This window comes from Macrobrachium nipponense, chromosome 21, assembly GCF_015104395.2.
Source record: "Macrobrachium nipponense isolate FS-2020 chromosome 21, ASM1510439v2, whole genome shotgun sequence".
Taxonomy (NCBI): Eukaryota; Metazoa; Arthropoda; class Malacostraca; order Decapoda; family Palaemonidae; genus Macrobrachium; species Macrobrachium nipponense.
In genome coordinates, this window is record NC_087212.1 from 53,638,640 (window position 1) to 53,661,045 (window position 22,406).

At 35.0% G+C, this 22,406-nt stretch overlaps 1 protein-coding gene across 14 annotated transcripts in view; it reads right to left on the minus strand.

Moving 5' to 3' along the window:
- Positions 1 to 9,824: 9,824 nt before the first annotated feature.
- LOC135198036 (kinase D-interacting substrate of 220 kDa B-like) overlaps positions 9,825 to 22,406 on the minus strand; it is a 744,360-nt gene continuing 731,778 nt past the window's right edge. For 8 of the 14 annotated variants that reach the window (XM_064225405.1, XM_064225401.1, XM_064225404.1 and 5 more), the window contains 3 exons: positions 14,536 to 14,731; positions 13,482 to 13,629; positions 9,825 to 12,730 (listed from right to left, as the gene is read on the minus strand). In XM_064225405.1, coding sequence (XP_064081475.1) covers positions 12,194 to 12,730; positions 13,482 to 13,629; positions 14,536 to 14,731 — 881 coding nt within the window. In that variant the 3' untranslated portion in view covers positions 9,825 to 12,193. Of the gene's footprint in view, positions 12,731 to 13,481; positions 14,002 to 14,535; positions 14,732 to 19,182; positions 19,309 to 22,406 lie in introns of those variants that run through there. The other 6 variants (XM_064225414.1, XM_064225412.1, XM_064225413.1 and 3 more) reach the window with 3 other exon arrangements.

Consider the following 22,406-nt stretch of genomic DNA (forward strand, 5'->3'; position numbering starts at 1 on the left):
AAATATACCTTTGTCAGATTAGTACTTATGTGATACAAGAAAATTCCTTAATTTTAAAATGTAAGACACTATGAAATTTAGATTAAGATGATTTGATGTCAGCACAGCAGACTCTTGATGATTTTGATCCCGTGAGCCCTTCCCGCAAAGTGCTGATGTTTGAAGGTTTACGAAGGAAGTACTACTCCATTATTGCCCATCAGAATCATATTTACTTATGTGAGGGCCTTGAAAATCTGTGCACCGGGTACATATTAATTTGATTAATTGTTTCCTTGTAATATTTTTAAAAATTATACAGAAAAGTGAATTATAAAAGATATATGCAACCGGAACTCAGTTGCAATTAAACTTATAGAAGAAATTACGACAGCGCACAAGTCGAGGAAAGCTTTCCATCATTGTTATAAGGAGAAATGGCTTAAATGCAAAGTTTTTTTTCAGCTTTTGGCTTATTTTTTATATTTAATTTGTATAATCTTGATCTCAGCTTACACAGATTACGTTACCAATTACCGTGCATTGTCTTCGGTCAGTAATGCAGGTGAAAGAGGCAAATTTTTCTAAATAGCCACCTTAAATCGCTTGCAGCCAAGAGAAACATAGTTTAGCAAACATATTGTTTAGCGGTGGCTTGGAAATTTTAAATCTAGAAAAACTTGAAACCGTCAGACCTCCGCTTTAAAATATAAATATTGCAGTTAACACGTTTTAACTATAATCCCCCTTGCCAAATTATGACCATTACAATGGTCGGAACATTTCAAGTTAAAACTCTTGTAGCAGGAGTATAGAATAGATGTGTTCAATATATATATATATATATATATATATATATATATATATATATATATATATATACTATATACTATATATAGTGTATGCGCACGCACGCACATGACCCTGTATTCCCATTTTCCTATAAGAATGACTTTATGACAAATGGTTTCTCAATTTTTTAATGTGTCAGAATTTGAAGGTGATTTTTATTGTGTAATTTGTATTGTAAGTTATGTAATTATATGTCATTCTTAGATATGCATGCAGATTTGACATCAAAATGTCAAATATTACACGAAGCAATGTATTTTAGGATGATAATTTTGCAAAACAAATGTTTACCTGGGGATATATACATATAATATATATATATATATATAATATATATATATATATATACAGACATATGCATACATACATACATACATACACACATGCACACACACAAAAGCAGTCCCCTTTATTGGTGAGAGTTCCATTCCTGATGGTGTGATGATAAGCGAAAATCGCCGATAACTGAAAATCGGCAGTGATAATGCCGAGCCTATTATTGGCACCAATAACCGAAGCTTGGCACCGCCGATAAGTGGGATCAGCGCCGAAAATTCGGTCATCATCGTCGCTAGACAAGCACCATAAAATTGGATCCACAATAACCAGTGACTGCCTGTATAATATATATATATATATATATAGTATATATTCTATATATATATATGTATATAACCATGAATACCTACAATATAGTGGTGGATACGATATGTTAGTTAATGTGGTAGTATATAAAATATAAGTTAATTTTGGTAATTAAATGTGGATAACGTAATATATATACCTAACTTCTATGTCAGTTTATTAATTTCTTACAAGTGCTGCAATCAGTTGAAGGCTGACTTCATGCTTGCCCTGTAGTTATTAAAAGTGAACTCGCTGATTGACAGAACAAAAAATGTCAGCAAATAATGAACCTCTTGTATGTTTGTCTTTTTTACTCTATTTTTTGTACGCTGTTTACTTTTAAAATTCCAGGAAAAAGCTTACAAACTAAGTGCGATATATGTAGCAGTGATGGTTATGTGCATTTAATTTCTAACTTTAAACTACTACCTGGTACAAAATACAGGTCCAAATATATCAGTTATGGGTCTTATGTTTTGGTTGTTATTACTTATATTAATGTTCGTTTTTAATCAGTTAACGATAATTACTTGGCATATTGTGTGTGTATATATATATATATATATATATATATATATATATATATATATATGTATGCGCAAGCAAACAAAAACAGTACATTATCTCCAAAGGTGAAAAAATAAGAGGCAGGGTGGGGTTCCTGACCATTTCAGATTTCATTTCTGTTATTAGTAACAAAACCAGCCAGTACTTCCACCTGTCTCTTATTTTATCACCTGTGGTGATGCACTTTAAACAAATCTCGTGTTACTGTGATTATAATCATATATATATATATATATATATATATATATATATATATATATATATATATATACATATGTATATATTATATATGTATATATATATATATATATATATATATATACATACATACATATGCACATACACAATCATCCCTCAATTATCCAAATTCCATTATCCAAACACAACTGGACACCCAGAGACCAAAGAAATATGTATATTATACTGTATGTATGTATAATACAATTATGTACACACACACACACACATATATATATATATATACACAGTATATATATATATATTTATATAAACATACATATATACATATGATGCTTCTTCTGGAATGGATTAGCGTCGAGGTCCGGGGTTCTACTATTATAAAATAAATAGAAAAACACTGATAGTTGGCAACATTGTGGGGTCTAAGGGAATATTGGTAAGACTGTTTACATCTTTAACAGTTTGAGAAAGGGTGACAGGGGGTGGGGATACCGGGGAAAGGTCCTAAATTGGCTGGTCAGAAGGTTGGGTGTGATGGAAACGGAGCAGCAGTAGGGCTTTTTTCATATACAGGGAGGAGCACACAGAGAAGGGGTTGTTTGGGAAGGTGGTTGACTTAAGGAAGGGGTTTCGGAGGCTGGTAGGGGGGATTGTAATGTGGCACAAGATGGATGGAGAGGAGTAGGCAATTGTTTGACTTCTTTGGAAAAAAAAATTTTTATATGCTTTTTCCACATTTTGTTACAAGGTATTACCATGCTGTATTATCATTTTTAATGAGATAAATTATGCAGAGAGAGAGAGAGATAGAGAGAGAGAAACTGATACTGCACTAAAATACACATCTTCATGCAAACATATGATTTATAACAGACACGTGAACACATACATGCAAAGAAAACAGTATACACAGCAACCATCCTTTTTCCCCTATCATATCTCATTTTTAAATAGTTAGTGTTTTGTCATACAGCAAAAAATGATGAATAACAAGTTATAAAAAAACAACAAAAATGGCAAAGCAAGAGAGAGAGAGAGAGAGAGAGAGAGAGAGAGAGAGATAGAGAGAGAGAGAGGGTCTTTTGTGACTGTTATTGGTTTAAATGCACGAATACACTTATTATGCTATCACATGTCACTTTGCCTTTGCTTTTATTTGGCGGATACGGTACATCATCAGTTCAATCCAAAAATCACATAAGACAAATAGATTGGCATAGGATCCGGTAAGTGAAGCCAGACTGAGCGCTACCTACACCAAAATGGCGGCGGCCGGGGATGACTCAGCCAAGCTAAAGTCAGAAATCACCTAATAAAAGCAATTCCTTTTTTTCGGCCGGTAAAAACCTAATGTCAGCCTCATTTAATAATTTTTTTTTTTTAATGATTTGAATAGCATTTTTCACTGATATTACACTGCATTCTGTAGTAATGTTTTTTATTACTCCATATTTTAATTCTTTTTGAAATACTTTCTTATTTTATTTTATAAGCTCAGTTTTTAGCAGATGACCCAAATTTTATGTTACAATTTTGTTTTAGTAGAATTAGATATTTGTATCAAATAACAGTTTGAAAAGCAGTTGTCTTTTCCCTCTCTACACTTTAAAAAAAAAAACTGTTAAAATGATTATTCGTAAACGATGAAATCAATATGGAATGTTATGTTACGGACCTCTTTTTAATCTGTCAACAGTGTGTCCTAAGTCTAGCGACTATTGTATATTTTCAAAGCCCAAAAGCTCCATTAACAAGTAAAAAAGAAAACGATAATTCAAATCATGAATGAATCATGTCGGCTGTTCTAGTTAAAAGTTTATTTAATTAGTGTACTTGAAATTTTACGTTAAAATATTTATTTGTTAGTTGTTAAGTGTCTCATAAAATGAATAATGGCCTGCTGGAAGAACGAAATTATTATTAATGCATCAGATTTAAATATTCATTTGATTTGAATTGATAATGGAGCCACTGAGCTTTGAAACTGTACAATAGTCACTAGAATAAGAACAATCAATGTTTCCTCCTTTTAATTTTATTTTATGATTTCAAATAACACTTCTCATTTCACAACGAATCTGCTACTTCACTAATAATTGTTGAAAGGTTTTATTTATGATAATTGATGTGAAGCGGGCTCCCACAGTAAGCACCATCCCGGCGTGGAGCTGTAGACCATTGCATAATAAACTTTTATTAACTTCTATATTAGCCAAACTATACAAGCTATTTTTTTCAAAGAATATCATTCAAAAGATTTAACTCCAGCTACAACATTATCGCTTTGGTGACGACGTCTCTGCCTTAAAAATAGAACATTTCATCACAGAGTAACTTTTTCAAGTCATGATTTAAAACCCACATAAACATATCAATTTTCTTTAGTTGTAAAAATATACAGAAGCAATTATTAATGTTTTGAATGATACTGTTGGCATTCATAACTTATGTTTGTCACTTATATATGTCAAGTGTCAAAACTTTATCTTATTCCTAAGTAGGCTAGATCACAGAATATTTGATAAGCGCACGATTTTAAATTACTCCAAGCCCGACTTGGCGTTTCTATCCTACAATAGGGTGGCGGTGATGGCTTCATCTTCCCTAATGCTTGTTAAATGGCTGTGCCCAATCAATTGTTCTTATGTGATCGTTGGTTCAAATGGGTAATAAAGCACTCGCGTTTTTTTTTTTCACAAGCTCTCCTGCAACTGGTAGAAATGCTTATGTAATTACACACCACTATGATTTTTTCTTTTTAATGGCTGATATACCAAAGGTCAAAAACATATCTATTTCTAATTGGCGACATCCGGAAAATATCACTGCACTTGTTAAGAAGGAATAGATCAGTGAAAGTTATGTCAAGCAACAATTTAAGAAAAGTAAGTATATGCTAAGTAGGAACAGGATAGCTAAATGAAAAATTAAGGAAGTAAGGTAAATAATTTTACTAAGGTACAATGATATAAATGATAAAATTATAATATATATTATATATAAGAGTACACACACACACACACACACACACACACACACACACACACACACACACACACACACACACACACAGGTAATTTGATTTACTTGCATACTTATCTTAAAATATATTGCTTCATATATTTGACCAGTCGATGTCCATATTATTGAAAGTTATGCATATGAAGAAATAAAATATAATCATGCTTGCTGATTTTCTGCTATAACTGAGACAGCTATAAGTGCTACTATGTTCGTCTGTTGCCATTTATATTATTTTCCAGTCTTGCAATGATCAACAGTACATGACCATTTTAAAATCTTTGCAACAGTAATTACTGAGGTATGTCAAAGAGTACTGACACAGCAAAATTGCAGGTTTCATAGTATGACTTTCAGATGTAATGAATGCCATATTAAACACATATAATATTGTAGGGAAAACCCACATTTTAATACAGAATGATCATTTGATAAGATGAAACTTAGAGTAGAAAAATAAAATCTTTAACACCTGAAAATAAAATGTCAACAATCTTCACATTGTATATGATTAAGCTCCTTAGTTATTGCTCTACTTCAGTCATTTTACTCCAGATTAATTGCTATGCATACTCCTTTGAACATAAATAACCTGCTGTAGAGTCAGACAGCACACCAGAGTCAAACCTGGACCCTGTGAATGCATGCCACTTATATGTATAAATATATATACATATTTTATAGCATACCCACGCTTTAACCTCAAGGGAATTACCCTTCTGGTTCCACCAGGGGCTCCATAAGACGGACCAACCAATTTCAAGAGTTTTCTTATAGTGTGTCTTGGCCAGAATAGAGCCTGTTGGCACTGTTAGGAGATATAAAAGAACCCTGGGCAGCATAGCTCTTTACCTAGCTGCAGTGTTTACCCATTATTCACCCCTCTGTAGATGTGGCAAAGTGCATGGGTCGGCTATTTTCACCATTACTCTTAGGTCAGCCATTGGATGAAACTTCATCTGTTGGCTCTAAGATTTTTTCAGTTGCAGTGACTTATAGTTGAGATTTTGCAACTGTTTGATGAGGAATGTTGAGTATATAGTCTTAATCTACCAGTCAAATATCGTACTCTATTAAATTTCCATTTTTCATTAGTAATGGTCATTTACTTTTACCTTGGCATTCCTCAGGGTGTGAAGCCAGTATTAAGGTATTGGATCATGTTTCTTGCTTCCCTTTAGCTTCACATCCCTCTCTAAATTACATTATATTAGAAAGTTTATTATTACAATATCCTACCGTCAGCGTAAACATCAGCCCAAGATCTTCATGAAATTGGGAACAGTGTTGTCTGGCAAATCATAAAAGATAGAGTTCAACTGGTGGCTAACCTAGATAGTAGTTGGCTAGTCTGGAAGACCACCAGAGAAGAGTGCTTACGAAACCTATGAGTGGTAGTCAATAGACTCCAATCAAAAGTTTTATTGATAAGGCCTTTTGTGTAGCTGGGATTCTGTTGCGAAATCGTTCATGGTTGTTTGTCTCTTCCTAGTTAGACTTAATCCAGAATAACAAAGGACTTGCTGAAGTTCCTGGCCCAATCCTGTGTTTACTAACAGCAATTAGAATGGATCCTGACCCTGTTACTGTTTGCATCTGACAGATCCAATCCCCAAACTGCAGCTCAATGATGTGAACAATGTGACACTCATATGCCTAGAAGAGGCTTTGTGATTGTCTCCACATACAAGAGTATAGGTGGTTGGGAAGATACTCCATCTGTAGACCTGGAAGGGCACTCTTGCCAAACAGGTCTACCCGACTCCCCTGGCCATGCAGGTAGTTATAAATACAGTGCTTCTTTGACAGGTTAGGGAGGCCATTGAGAGGATTGTCAGTAGAGGAAAAATTATTTCCTGTTTTAAGGAATCCCACTTTAATATCCTGGACCTGATAGTTGTCATCCTGTCTCTCAGGAAATTGAAGCCTCAAAAGATGACCTACATTTTGTAGGTCCTAGACAGTATGACGGATGGCACGTATCAGGAGGTTCAGCTCACCTATCCAGCCCCTTTCAGTGCAGCCATGCTGTTTATCCAATGGGCGACTCAGGCAAGGAAGTGGCACATGTCACCAATCTACAACATGGGGTTGCTTAATGTGCCATAAGACTCCTTGTCAAGGCAAATGGCAGCTTTGACTAAGTGGGTGTTTGACAAACCCTCCTTTGAAGAGATTGCCACATCTGGAAGTGGGACCTGATGCTACATGATAGAACCAGTTACTTCCAGTTTAAGTCTTCAAACAAGACACTCAGACAATAGCATGGGATGCATTCTTATATAATGAAACAGCTTACTTAGACCGACCCCAAATTGGCCCAACAGTTAATGTACAGTTATTGGTTTGTTCTGATGCGATAACAGATAAGAAAATATATACATTTACTTTCTGTTGTTCTATCCTAAACTGTTGGAAGAAAAGTCATCTATGAAGTATCCTTTCTAAGTTGCAACCTTAACTTATCAATTTTATAAATTTAGTCTACCTTGCAGATTATTCATTTAATATATTGCTAGGCACCTCTTGCACAAACTAGACCTCATCTTTCTGCCAATACTAGTCCGAATGAAAAGTGTGGTTGAATTACCTCCACAATGAGAGCCTGGTTGAAATTTCAGTTAAAACCATTACAAATTTTGTGATGCACTTGTTATAGGACAAGCCACTCACGACTACCACAGTTATGACATCCAAGGTTATTCTGTCAGAGACCCTGCTCAAAAGTCTTTACCTCCCTTCTATGGTTATTTGCATTACAAAAACTGCTCCTACAAGGGTTCCCCTTACCTGATCCCTGATTAAGATTCTTCAAATCCTGTCATCTAAATTCAAATGCAAATACAACCCTTATGCTCCAAAAGGTGGGCTTCTTGACTGTCATAGCATCAGTAGCTGTGATTAGTGAACTCTGCTCTCTCAGGCAGGGACAATGCTTCATCCCCCTATATCTAGCTGTCACTCGCTGTTGTCCCCTGGCCTGTCATTCCTGTCCAAGAATGAGGATCCTTTGAGAGGAAATCTCCAATTCTTCTAAAAGAACTGAGTATTGCAGATAAGACATTATGCCTGATTCAGTCACTCCAGGTTCACGTAGATGTCACAGCTAGCATCTTTGCAGAAAGTAAATGGCCTCCATGATGCCATAGGTACTTCTTTGACATTTCTGGGATGGGGCAGTTATTCTGCATCCCACTTCAGCAAAATTAGGTAAGTCACCTTGGAGCCATATATGTAACAAATGTAAAGTTTCTTTCCCCTTCCTTCTTTGTCGTTAATTTACAGTGGAAACCCTGGATAAAACAAGGTCAGTAATCACTCAATTGGCCATTTTTTGTCTGGTTCATTAGGAATCCTTTCTCTGAACTTAGGCCATTTTATAACAAGTCATTTTCTATTCTATGTTAATTTGAGGACGACTTGGTCACTGTGCTATCTAATAACAGGATTTAATGTAGATAAAACAAATTTGGTAGCCCCTTCGAGTCCTCAAACCCACCTGTTTTCAAAAAGTTTGGAAATCTGTGATGGATGTCTCCTTTCACAGACCTGGTAAATAGGCAGAAATGGCAGACCTGTGTACTGTTGTGACATTTGTAGTAGAAGAAAGGCAAATACTAATACTCTGGGTAATTACCATTAACAGGTAAAGAGCCTTCCTGCTTTGAGTCCTTTTATACCCTATCACTGTGCCAATAGTTGCTACTTTGACCAAAATGACCTCCGAGAGAATTCTTGACATTGGTTGGTCTGTTTAAAACAAGGAGCCCATGGTGGGGCCACAATGGTAAGGTATATATATATATATATATATATATATATATATATATATATATATATATATATATATATATGTATATATATTACACACAGTGGTACCTTGACCTACGGGAGAATTAATGGTCGACACTGAACTAATTATATTCGTAGGTCAAGGTACCACTGTGTGAATGTGTTTATATATATATATATATACATATATATATATATATATATATATATATATATATATATATATATATAAAAGCAAAAAAATGCCATTAATCGAAACTCGGCAATTTATGGCACTGATAACCGGTTAATGGCGCCTCTGTTAGGTATGTTATGGTGCCATAACTGTTTAAGGTGCTAGTAACTGAAACTGTGTGAGTTATGGCACCATATTCGCCGATTTTATGGCACTAGACAAGCCCCAGAAAACTGGGTCGCCATTAACAGAGTCCACGGATAACCGGGACTGCCTATATATATATATATATATATATATATATTTTATATATATACACACCATAAATATATATACAGGCAGTCCCTTGGTTATCGGTGGACTCGGTTATCAGTGATTAGGCTTTATGGGGCTTGTCTAGTGCCATAAAATCGGCAATTTATGGCGCCATAACAGGACAAGTTCCGGTTATCGACGCCATAAGGGTTCTTATGGCACACTGGGCGCCATAAATCACTGAGTTTCAGTTAATGGTGGTTTTTCACCTATTGGCACATCCCCAAGAACGGAACCCCCGCCAATAACCAGAGACTGCCTGTGTATATATATATATATATATATATATTATATATATATATATATATATAGATATATATATATATATATATGCATGTTACCTTCATAACAAAGTAGTATATATGTCACCATACTAAATGAAAAGTTGAATATAATAAAAGTTAGCAGACACTGTAATAATAATTGAGCCCACTCATTTCTGTATAGAACTAGATTACACCAACTTAATAACAGTGATCTTTTCAAAACCAACCCAGCTGTATAGTGATCTCTACACCAACTTAAATAAAATCAAACCAGCTGTATTCCCCCATTATAATTGTAATTCTGGTGGGGGAAGTGTTTCATACTTTCAGGATGATGTGTTCATCTAAAGCTACCAGTCTTAAGATGTGATTCTGAAACACATTGCATTTTACCTTTTGTTTGTATTATTCCATACCCAACTTTGCTATTGGAAGATTCTGATTCCTTATACATTACATCTGTTGCAAGAAAGGAAATGAACTTGAATAGAGAATGAGTTGAATACACAGGGGCAAGTTGAGTGCTTGGGGTGAGCGGGATTGGGTCTTTCCTTTCTACACTACTGTTGTTGTTACGCCTAACATCTGATAACAGCGATGATTATAAGGCCAAAAGATAGCTAAACAAGACTGCTAGTATAACTTCTTGGTAAACATTCCAATTAGCTTTTTTATTGTATGCCTATACTGTTGTTTAAATCTCTATTATCATTAAATAGTATGATCATCATTACTTCATTATGCTTACAAATCATCTATCAAAGTATGTTATGTTCACTAATGTCACAAGTACGAGGGGGAAATTATTTCAATTACTTCGGTGGTACCTAGCAAAATATGTTATGGTGACCTATTTCCAGCACAGCTTCAGATTTATATATTCAGAATGCAACTGTGACAAACATTTTCTTATTTAATACAGCAACTTTTGTTTACAAAATGGCACAACATGAAATAAATGCAAGTGCAGCATTTTCTTTTATCACAAACTAAACCATAATTGTAAGATAGCAAAAATTCCCTATAACTAATTTACTATCACATGATTATGAAACCTAAATAAGTCAAGTACTGATGCGTTTTAGTTAGTATTTAGAAAGTTCATTACAAAAAATAATTACAAATGCATTTTGTATCATTATGTGCATGTTTTAGCATAAGGAAGTTACAGATGAACTGTACCCTGACAGTAGATTCTCTGTTCATGAAATGAGATAATTAAAAATATAGTACACTAATTTCATTACCAAGTAAATGTGTCAAGAGTCTTAACTGAATGTACATAATAATAATGGATTGGCTGGTGAGTACCACTACACATAGGTAGGTGATATACCATTACATCCCGGTATAATTGAACCATCATACACTAGGTGTCTATGATGACAGAGAATAAGTTACAACTGCATAACAATAATAATGCAGAAATGTTTCATGCATCATGATGCAATACTCAAGAAATTTAGGCAGCCATCATACAAAATCAGTTCTAGTCTAAAAATATTGCTTCTCCTTCGTTATTTTCATTAGGCAGAAGATTACACACTTTTATATTAATACAGTCACAGCCATTAGCAATCATCCTTCCTGTATCACAAAAATACATTCACTAATGGTGCAGCACCTTGTTTGGTTATTATAGGTAATTAATACATGATAGGCCTGGAATATCACCACTTAATAGTGTTCAAGGCATATTTCAAGGACCACACTTGAAAACTTATTATCTACTTTATCTATTGCACTAAAATGACACAGTTTTGAAGAGGATAAAGTTACAGGTTATATGATTATGAGATTTTTCGCTTACTCGGGGAGTAAGCCTACAAACTACTTTGTTGTTGGGGGTGGGAGTTTAAGGAAAGGTTTATGGAAGAGCCTAAAAAGGTCGGAAAAAGGTGTTTCGCACTGAGTTAAAGATACAGGAATTTTAGGATAGGCTATTTATGATTTATTTATTAGAATGAAATTGTAGAAAATAAATACTAATATGCATGTTAACAGTACAGAAAATTATTTCTAATAAAATATAGCGTATTTATTTTAATTTTCGTTGGTAAAACAAGGCTCTATCTGACTGTAGATTTTAGCATGTTTTAATTTGCATTATAAGTTAGGAATATAATGTTTACAACTTATGCTTGAGGGGAAATCTTGCACACGTCTCAAGTAAGCTGGAGGTCGGATCACCTCTTGTTTTTATTTACATCTGATCAACACGATTTAGTCAGTTCCTCAAATGTTTAGCCTTATATGAAGACTGAAAATTGTTACCATCCTTAATATAGTTGGTATCAAAATACGTATTAATATTTTAACAGAACCTTATGTTCATTATACAGAGTTGTTACTTCTATCAAGTAATTGAAAAGATTTTTTGGCCTAAAATAGCCTTTTGCTATACTGGGGTTTCTCTATCTGATGATAATTGTGTTTTGCAGATAATTTGTGGAGTAGGTGATGTCTCTCTAGCATTCTGCCTCACAAGTGGTGTGAGTGGGCGGCTTCTTATTTCAGGGTAATGATTAACAGCATGGGGATCTTCCAGTTCAGGTGTGATACTTGGTGAGGGGCAGTTGGGAGTTGTGGTGCTGAGGGGAGGAGTTGCGAGCACTAAAGGGGAGGTTTCGGCATCATCTGCAGGGACCATCACAGTCCCATCATGGGACCCTAAGGCACGATGCAGCTTGTGCTTTAATCTACGTAGTTTCTCTAGGGAGTTTGCTGAAAACTGCTCAGCCAAAGAGATAGTCTTCATTCCAGCTACAGCCCCTGGCAAGTCAGGTAGTGATGCTTGGGGAATGTCTTCGACGTCAAAGTGTTCTTTTTGAGGTGAGTCTGGATTTGATGACTTTCTTATCAAGGTTTCATGGCCAAGATTCAGTGATCGAGGACGATCTCTCTTCAAGGGAGAGGAGTTGTTTGATGCTGATAGCTGTAAAAATAATATTCATTTAGGCATTATTTTATGGGATTTTCATGTATTTAGTGATTTTTTTCTATATTATGAACAGACTTGTTTTGACTGTAATTTCAGTTTGTATTTAATAAACTGGTCTTAAAATCTATTGAAGAATTTATTTTTTATTTTTTTATTATTTTAAGTATGCAGCAATTGTGTTTTCAATTTTTAATACTTGTTTTATTCCGGAAAAATAGAAATGGTTCACAACTATTGATAGGTTTAGTAGCCTTAATTTTCCTCAGATACATCCTGGTCACCATTCATTTGAGAAAGAAGAAATTATCGTAGTGTTGTTGATGAATATAGTGGTTCTCTAATACCTTTGGGGACACATCACAGGAGTGACTAATACCTTTGGGGACACACCATAGGAGTGAGGGAAAGGAGCATATGGGCATCAAAAGTTTTGTAAGGGCGATGGTCAGGTTGAAAGGCTGGATTAGTTTATGAGTAGAGAGATTGGGTTGTGGCAGGCTGCTCAGTTATTACTGAAATGAATTCGGTATTAATAGTAATTTCCATTAAATTAAGTTATGGTATCTTATAAAATAATAAACCAAAATTATAAAACGAATGGGGTTTCTTCAGTCATATGCATATCAAGAAAACATGAGCACTTGTCTTCTAAGAAAACAGAAATGAATGATAAATGCTTCACTTCTGAAAACACCCAGCACGTTGTTCATGCAATAAACAGCAACATGAAAATTGACCAACGTACCCTTCTGATAGGTGATAATTCTCTTGTTTCGTCTCCACTAAAGGCCTTTTCACTCCTGAAGGAACTATTGTGCGTAAGGCTTAATGGCTTTTCAACGTTGCTATGTTTGGGAGATGTAGAAGTCGATGAACATTTCAGTGATGATGCCCTGTAGTTGTAGATTTTAGGGTATTAAATGTACATCATGAACAGCTATGGTACTGTAAGCTCTATGGGCATAAGGGATGATTAAGCCATGCTTCTAGGATTGAGATCAATCTTTTATTTTTTTATTTTTTTCTCTCTAGAAAGAGCCACCTGGCCCTTTTGTCTACATGAGTTAAACCTTAACTACTGTGAGTGTGAATTGTTAGACATTTCCTACATGGCCTTTTTCCCTATGACGAGCGCAGTGAGCCAATGCAAAAACAGACGAGATTGTTAGTAGTTTTCAATAAGGCGTATGAAGTAAGCCATAACTGATGGATGTATATTCATTGCCACTTTCTATGAAGAAGCGAAGCGATCCGGTGACACGTGCCTAGCAGAGAAAAGCGAGTGAGGTATCTGTCACTAGTATTAGTAGGAGGAAAATGTGTGTATATATTGTATTAATATTTGTTGAGAGTATGGCAATAACTAATATATATATAGTATATGGAATCATATTAAGAGGCATTCAAGCAATTATTAATATAGAGGAAAACAGCAGGGGAAAGAGAGATAAAGAGAGAGGGAATTGGAATTAAGCAATGAAAAGTTTAAATAGTAATATTAGGGAAAGAGAGTAAAGGTAAGTTGAAATAAAATTTAGTTAATACCTTTCAGAATTAGAAAGCAAAGTTCACTTGTATTCAGTATGTATTGAAAACAACGACAATACAATTGTTAACCAAGTTCTTTGTGATAAAACTCAGATTTTTAGTTTTGTCGTTTTAATTATCATAATTACCTTTAAAATAGTCTGTTAACTATTATACCAACAATTTTGGGCATTTAAATGAAGAGAAAATGTTTTCTTACAAAACTTCAAAAACAACAAGAGGCAAATATAGATTCAAAAACTTAATCTTACCTGGAGAGTGATGGATTATTATTTGATCTGTATGGTGAAAAGCTTGACGCCATGGACGGGGCTGCAGATTCTGAATCTGATGGTGGTGCACACACAACCTTACGAGCAGCAAGGGGCGATGATTGAATGTACACAACATCTAGCTCTTCGGCAGAATTGACTGCTTCTGGCACACCATCAGCCCCGCCAGTTCCCCCTGTGGTGGTCAATAATAACCTTGATTATGATGATACTGGCATGTTCTAAGTTTCAATGTATCTTGACCACAAGAAAATTACGATACATCAATTTCAAAATTATAAGAAAAATATTTGAAGCATGCTCACTCTCAATGGAGTACGTAACTGTTTACGGGCTGCAGATGACAAAGAGCCCGTGCCGGCACAAAGCTGAATTAATCAAGACTGAATCTAGAACATGTATTTGGCTATCAGTGTCATAGCCCTTCTCTCGCACGTTAAGCAAAAATGTACGTATGTAAAGATATGTTACATAATTATTATTTGGGATTGTCAGTTGCACTTTTATGTTGTTTTTATGATAATGCCTCAATTGAAAAGCATAACTATGCCATTCATTATGTAATTATGAATGTCAAGAAGGAAGATATTTAAGAGCACAAAACTAATTTTAGTAATACGTACATGATTTCTGTAAGAGAAAATTTAAGAAAATGGACCTTATAAGTACAGTAATAGTTTTTAGAAGTGTGCTTGGATTAGATTTGTCTTTAATGTTGATGCTTTTCAAGTTTTTCTAACAAAACTGACTTTTGGGAAACCATTTAATATTCTCCATTCTGGTTTTGTCCTTTATAGATGGGGTAAAGGTAGAGATTTCTTCAGGTAGTCAAAACAACTTTCCCTGCCATAAAGATTTAAGGTGTGTGCAAGAGTCTAGGATTATTATGCATTTCATGGTAAAATATTTTTACCTCTTCTTCTTTCCAACTGTTAGCCCTACATTAAGGGGTCGGTTGCCTGATGCACCTTCTCCACTACTTTCTATCAAAGGCATCATCCTCCACCAAACCTCTTCTTTCCATCTTGATCTTCTTCCTCTAACAGGTTCCTCCCAAACCCTCTTCACTCCCTCCCCATCATTCATCCTCAACACATGCCCATACCATTTCAATCGTGCCTCTCTTATCACCTCTTTAATCTTTACTAAGCCTGCCTTTCTTATTTTGTCATTTTCCTATCTCTCAGGCAGCAATATTCCATAATCCACCTCAGCATTCTCATCTCTGTTCTCTCAAGCTTTACTTCCTCTTTTCTTCTTAGAGCCCATGTTTCCTCTTGGCTTAAAGTATCTAAACTTTTCCACCTGCTTTATAATCGAGCCTCTTCTTTCTTGTATTACTGTTCTGCCTTTATCTTCCTTACTGCTCACCAAAACCTCTTTTTATTCACATTCACCTTTAAGCCACCCCTCTCTAAAGACTCCTGCCACTCTCCAGCCCTTCTCTGTAGTTCTTCCTCATTTTCTGCAGTAAGCACCAGATCATCGGCATACATCAACTCCCAAATCTCTTCATTCCTGATCCCTTCACTTAACACATTCATGACCAGCATGAACAAAAATGGGCTTAATGCTGACCCCTGGTGGAATCCAACACCAACTACAAAGTTTCCTGTTTCCCCAACTGCTGTTATTACATTTGCACTTTTTCTTTGACATATCATCTCGATCAGTCTGACCAACTTTTTTGGGAATCTGAATAGCCAGTTTTGACAAACCTACTGTCCTTTATAGATAATATACAGCAAATCTGCAAAGATGCAGTCCTTAGTCTAACATCTACGTAGTATAGTATTATATTTTCCTGAAAATCTTTATGTTAAATTGCATTGATTGATTGATGACACGCTGATGATGATGATGATTCTACTTACATATGCACAGAACCAGTTTTATCATGGATTAGTATGATTAAAGTTATGCTGCTTTTGACCTGTTTTTCTGAATAAGAAGTCCTTTCATAATGACTCCAAGAAAACCATATATTGAGTAGTAAACCCTGAGCTAAGAGTGTGCATAGATATAAGTAAGTTTAAGTTTATAATTACAGAATCAAAACTAGGATGTTTTGGAGACTGACATCTTCACACCACCACTGTAAGGAAGTAGACAGTCTTTGCGGAATCGGTCATGTGTAAGTTGTGTGGTTTCAGTATTTTTTGTTTCTTCAGAAGAGTTTTTAATTTCATAGATTTGCTTAAATGCTCAGCAAAGATAAATTTAAAGATGTTTTGAATTCAAGTTTATAAAAGTAATGAAAGACACTTATAATGCATTTCTATTTCAACATTTATTTCAATTGATTGGTATCACAGAACTACTACTGCTATTAAACTTACAAGGTGCTATCTATTAGGAATTGGGTGATAACTTACAGTTATACTTCCTTACAATGGTGGTTTGTTTTTGGTACTTGATATAACTACTGCTGCCCTCAACAGGTTCGTCAATTCTAATCCAAGTTTGTCATGGTCAGTTGAGCTATGACAGTAACATCAGGTATTCTTTACTGGTCAGTCACCCTTCCAAGTATTAACCAGCTCCAATGTTCATTAAGATTATGTACTGATCTAGAAGCCAGTGACACCTTACATACCACTATCAAAGTAATATGCATTATGATTACCAATGATTTTATTCCAGGTTTTATCCAAAATTGAATATTCAGGTACATACAGTGACGCGTGTTCTGTTCATATTTTCTGTAGGAGTCTATGTCTCCTAAATTTTTTCAAGGATTGATTTAATACACAGTAGGCATTGATCCTCTATATTGTTTGACAATCCTTGCTTTGGGTACTCTTCCCAAATCTAGATAAAAGCACTTTCCCTTATATTGTGCCTTGGGGGATTACAAGCTATTTTCTAATGCCTGTATTCCACCTAATAATTGGAATTTAGAAATGTTAGACTCAACAGCATCATCATTTCTTGAAATCTTTACATCATACTTTCCAATGATTTCTTTCCAAGCATCTTTCTTTTTTACTTTTAGTCTGAATCCCTGTATTGTCTATACCTTCATCCATACTCTTTATGCTTAGTTTTCTGGGTTCTGCTTTCTTTTGTGACTGACTGCTGCTGCTCCTGTTTTCATCTTGGGTCAAAACCAGGTCAATCTTTCAGATGTCATTCTATTTTCCTGGCTCTGGATTCTGCATCTCTAGGCAGTTTCCTCTTTTGAAAAATGATCTCCCTAGTGAACTCCAGTCAAGAAATTCAACATTTTGTAATCACCTTTTTCAGATTTTCTCCATTAGTTTGTAAGCATATGTCTCAGATTTTTGCTCGTTTGTTAATGGGATATCCTTATTATCAATATGTAATCCAGCAATTTCCTTTGTTTTCCTCTCAATAACATGTGCAACACTTCAGCATGTTATCAAGGTAACAGAAATGTTCTATCCTTTATAAGTTCTTCCCATATAACATGAGTCCTGGTTGGAAGATACTCAGATGTGTCAAGCCATTTTTTCTTCAGCCGCACATTCCAAGTATTTAACTGTTCTGAAAAGTTCTTCGCCTTCTTTATCAAAATACCCTGATACTCGTGTTTCCAGAGCTCATTCAGTAATGTACCTCCATACTGAGAAACAAGACCATCATCCTAAGAGTTAGGTCCACTAGTAGCATTCTGTCCCTCTGTCTCTGTTCAACAATAACCAACCAATTAAGGCAGAAAAAACTTTACAGTGCGTAATTTCCCATTAAAATGGAACTGAAAGCCTCAAAGGCAAGGGATACAAACATTTCCATATTTAATTTCAGTACATATGAGGTCTCATTTCATTTATATAATTTGGCAATAAGAACCTGTGATTCTTTGCACCTATTAAAAGCAAAGAAAAACATGGAAAAATAAAGTCCGCTGTAGTATGTATGTCTACTGTTATATACAGGAAGCTTCTGTCAACTTGTTCAGTTGGCCTCTTCAGCCAGAGTTACTCTGGCTGAAGAAGCCAACTGATCAAGTTGGCGAAAGCTTCTTGTATATAGTAATATATATACATACTACTGCAGACTATTTTTCAATTTAAGATCATGAGAAAGTGATGATATCAAATAAAAAAAATTATGTGAGAAAAATTGGAAAAGTAGGCCAATTAAAAATGTTTAAATATCAAGCTTGATACTAAGTTCCTTTTATAAGAAAACTATATTGGAAGTCGTACAAATACTGATAAAGCCAGAGAAGACAGTGAATTGAGAAAGCTATTTTCAGTACAGATCTTCTGATTAAAACTTTTCATTACTATTGCATGCCTTTAGGCCACTTGAAAAACTTACAAAGCGAAAGTTCATCATTGGCCTAATAAGCCTTCAGAAGTCACACTTAAAATTATAATAAGCCATCAACATGCAGAAGCTACAATAAAATGGTGCATAAATATATTTGTAGTTATGTACATGAAATGAATCAGAATTGATGCATGACATTGCGGCACTGTATATCACTTTCCAAAAATGTGTGACTTATCTACAACATAAAAACAAGCAGTTACTAAATATTGAACAGCTGCTCTTTCTGAGAGCAGTCAATTTTAGCAGTATGCATTGATTTTCACCAAATAATTAGCAAATAAAACCTGCTATACTTGTTCACTGAAAGCTGTTGTTACGACTTACTTTGTCATATAGGAGACTGTCTAGGCGTAGGAGCTCGGTGGAGGGTAGGAGACCCTTCACATACTCCATCTTCATGTACCTGGAGCCTCTGGCTCAATCCATCCTCACCCTCAAAGCCGGCATCGTCTATTGGGTTAGTGTTAACAAAGTCAGCGACAGGATTTTATTATAAATCCTACCGTTGTTGGCACCTCGATAAACCCTTACCAAATGAACGCTTTCTACTTAATATGTAGTGTAGCTTACCTTCCATTTATAATTAATAGACTACATACTTGCCTTTTACTGAAGGACAAAATCATGATGAATTCATTTACAGTAATACAAAAATTGCAGTGAATGCAGTGAAAGATCTAGAAATTTTGTTGTGTTCTTTCATCATGAAGTGACCTAACAATAACCTGATCAGGAATATGGTAAGAGTGGTTTACATTTACTGGATGAGTATCGCATCAAAAGATACAGTTGGCATATTACTTGGTCTTGCATGCATACACTAAGATCAGTTGTATGTATATACTGAAAAGTTTAGTACAGTATTGTACTAAACAAAAATTAATGGCAGTTAATAACATGATAGTAAATACCTACTAAAGTTATTTTCTGTTTCTATGCTGCAAAATATGAAATATACGGTTGTTGAGGAATAAATTCATTCTGGACTACTATAAGGACATAAGAAGTAGCTTTCGTTCTAATTTTCTACATTTGATAAAACAACTGCAGCTGAATGCATGATGAAATATGCCACATTGTTACTTAGTGCATACAGTTTGAAAATTTCCTTTAAAACATTTGTGATCTATTTCCTCATCTGTTAATGCATTTACAAGTTTTTCATCACTTCATAACAAACATTCCTTATCAGTGAAAGATGGTTTATAATTATCTGTACTGTAAGAAACTAGATCAGACTGACAAGATTTGTGCAACTATTTTTATCCCTTTGATTTTAAAGGAAGCTAGATACCTTGTATAGATTTCTACACTAGGTTAGCCACATCACCAAAAACCTGTTGAGATGTTGTCATTAGAATTATAGGACCATTCTAGTAATGACCCTTATGGTGCGTGGCTTTTCCTTGTACCTTTTCCTATACCTACTATCCTGGCCTGTACCTCATTTTATGGTGAGATCACTTATGAATGGCCACCAGTTTCAAACACTGCAGGGGTTGTTACTAATGTTTACAATCTCCATAAGGATTTCAAGTTGACCAGTTCCTTTAAAGGTGCTGGTTCCATCATTGACTTTTTCTCGTGTTACACTAAACACCAACTCACATAATCCAGCCTCCAATATTCAGTGTTTAACATCATATACCTACATTATCACCATTCCAAAACCCAGTTATCCAGGCATGTTTCCCTGACCTCTTTAATTCTCACTACAGCATTACTAATGTTTCAGTTTCAGAGACGAGGTATGGGCAACTACTAAGCTTGGAAATCTTGTACTCTCTGTATTTCTTTTGTTCTCTGGCATAATAAGACCTTTATTTTTATTTCTCTTCAAGTATATCTTTTGTTTTGATCTAATCTGTATTGCTAAGAGATAAATGTAATACCTTTACATAGGTCAAAGAACTGGGTGCCTAGAAATTTTTGTTCTTAACGATTAGCCTGCAACTTGAATCCTTCACTCTCTGAGCTTTAACTAAATGCTGCCAGTGATCCCCATAACAGTAAAATTAGCGGTTACAAATATTGCGATGGATAATAGATGAGAAAATGATTTACAGGCCGTGGTTCAGGGAATTTTTAGGTCTTCATTTATCTTTTTTTTACTAATATTTATACAAAAGTTCCAACAGATTCCAAATAATTTGCTGATACAGTAAAAATGTGGCATATTTTGAGTTAGACTTTCAACAAAAAAATATCTGGTAAAAGTAAAGACAGCTTCAGTGCACCTGATTGTTTTACTACTAATAAAACTAATTACCTATTTCATTACTGTTATTTCTAATGGAACTATGACCAAGGAGAGATGGTAACTAGATGGCACGTTACCAGAAAGAACCCGCATTGGAGTAATAGTACTGTACAATTAGGGTTTAACCTCAGAATTAGATTGACAAACTGAAAACTTTGGGGTTAAGTAGAGGCGACCTGTGGTATCTTCATCCATAAAGTCCAAAAAAAATCCTGCTTCAGTTTTTTGAGTTAAGGCCACAAAATGGTGGCCATCTTGGATTTTTAAAATTTTCTCATTTATTGCTTCTGAAGTGTAAAATTTAAATCTGGTAATTCAAATATACCTCATTTCTTATTGAATGATACATGTAGAAGTTATTACCATAAATTTTTCCAGTACTAAATACGTCAGTGTGAAATTATGGGCCTTTATTTAAAGAATTAGTCTTTTACCGACATTGAGACAAATATTTCCATTCCTATTATCGGAAAACATAACTGATTTATGAAACTTTTGACAATAATAAACCTTCTGCAGAATTTTATTCTCTTTCGGAGTAGACCAAAATGACTTCTCTAGGACAAATCAATACTGAATTATCCTTGTTAGAATGTGCATCCTCAAGCATATATTTTTGCATATTGCGATAAATCAATACATGCAGCCCCCGGCTATCGGTGGCCTCAGTTACTGGGCTCTGGTTTTATGGCACTTGTCTAGCGACGACGATAACCAAATTTTTGCCCTAATCGCCGCTTATTGGCGCAAAACCTCAATTATTGGTGCCGATAACTGAGGCTTTGTGCCGATAACCGGGACTCGCCACTATTATTGATGCTTTTCGGTTAACGGCGATTTGGAAGTGTGATGTATTGAAATGTTACTGTTCCTGATACTGAGAAACAATACTTTTGTAATTATCTACTGTGTATCATGTGTATGTTTGTAAGCCAGAAGAGTAGAATAAATCTTGAAAGATGGACGCCTAATTTGAGTCTCCCTCCATGCATGCTGCTACATACCACAATATATTACATGTATAATTGTTGGCGACGAGGATTGAGGATAGTTGCGAAGATGAAATTATGGGAATCGGTCGTCTTTTATAGCTACAAGAGGTACCTACAGTGATTAATTTCATGATGTCGTCTGGAATTGGTCTGCCGGTGTTCCACGAGGGAGAAGAGGATTTTACAAGTTTCTTGGAGCGCTTGGAGTGCTACTTTGCAGTAAAAGATGTCAAGGAAAAGAAGAAAGTTCATACTCCTATGTTGGTTATGAGTAGTTATGAAAACACTGACACTAA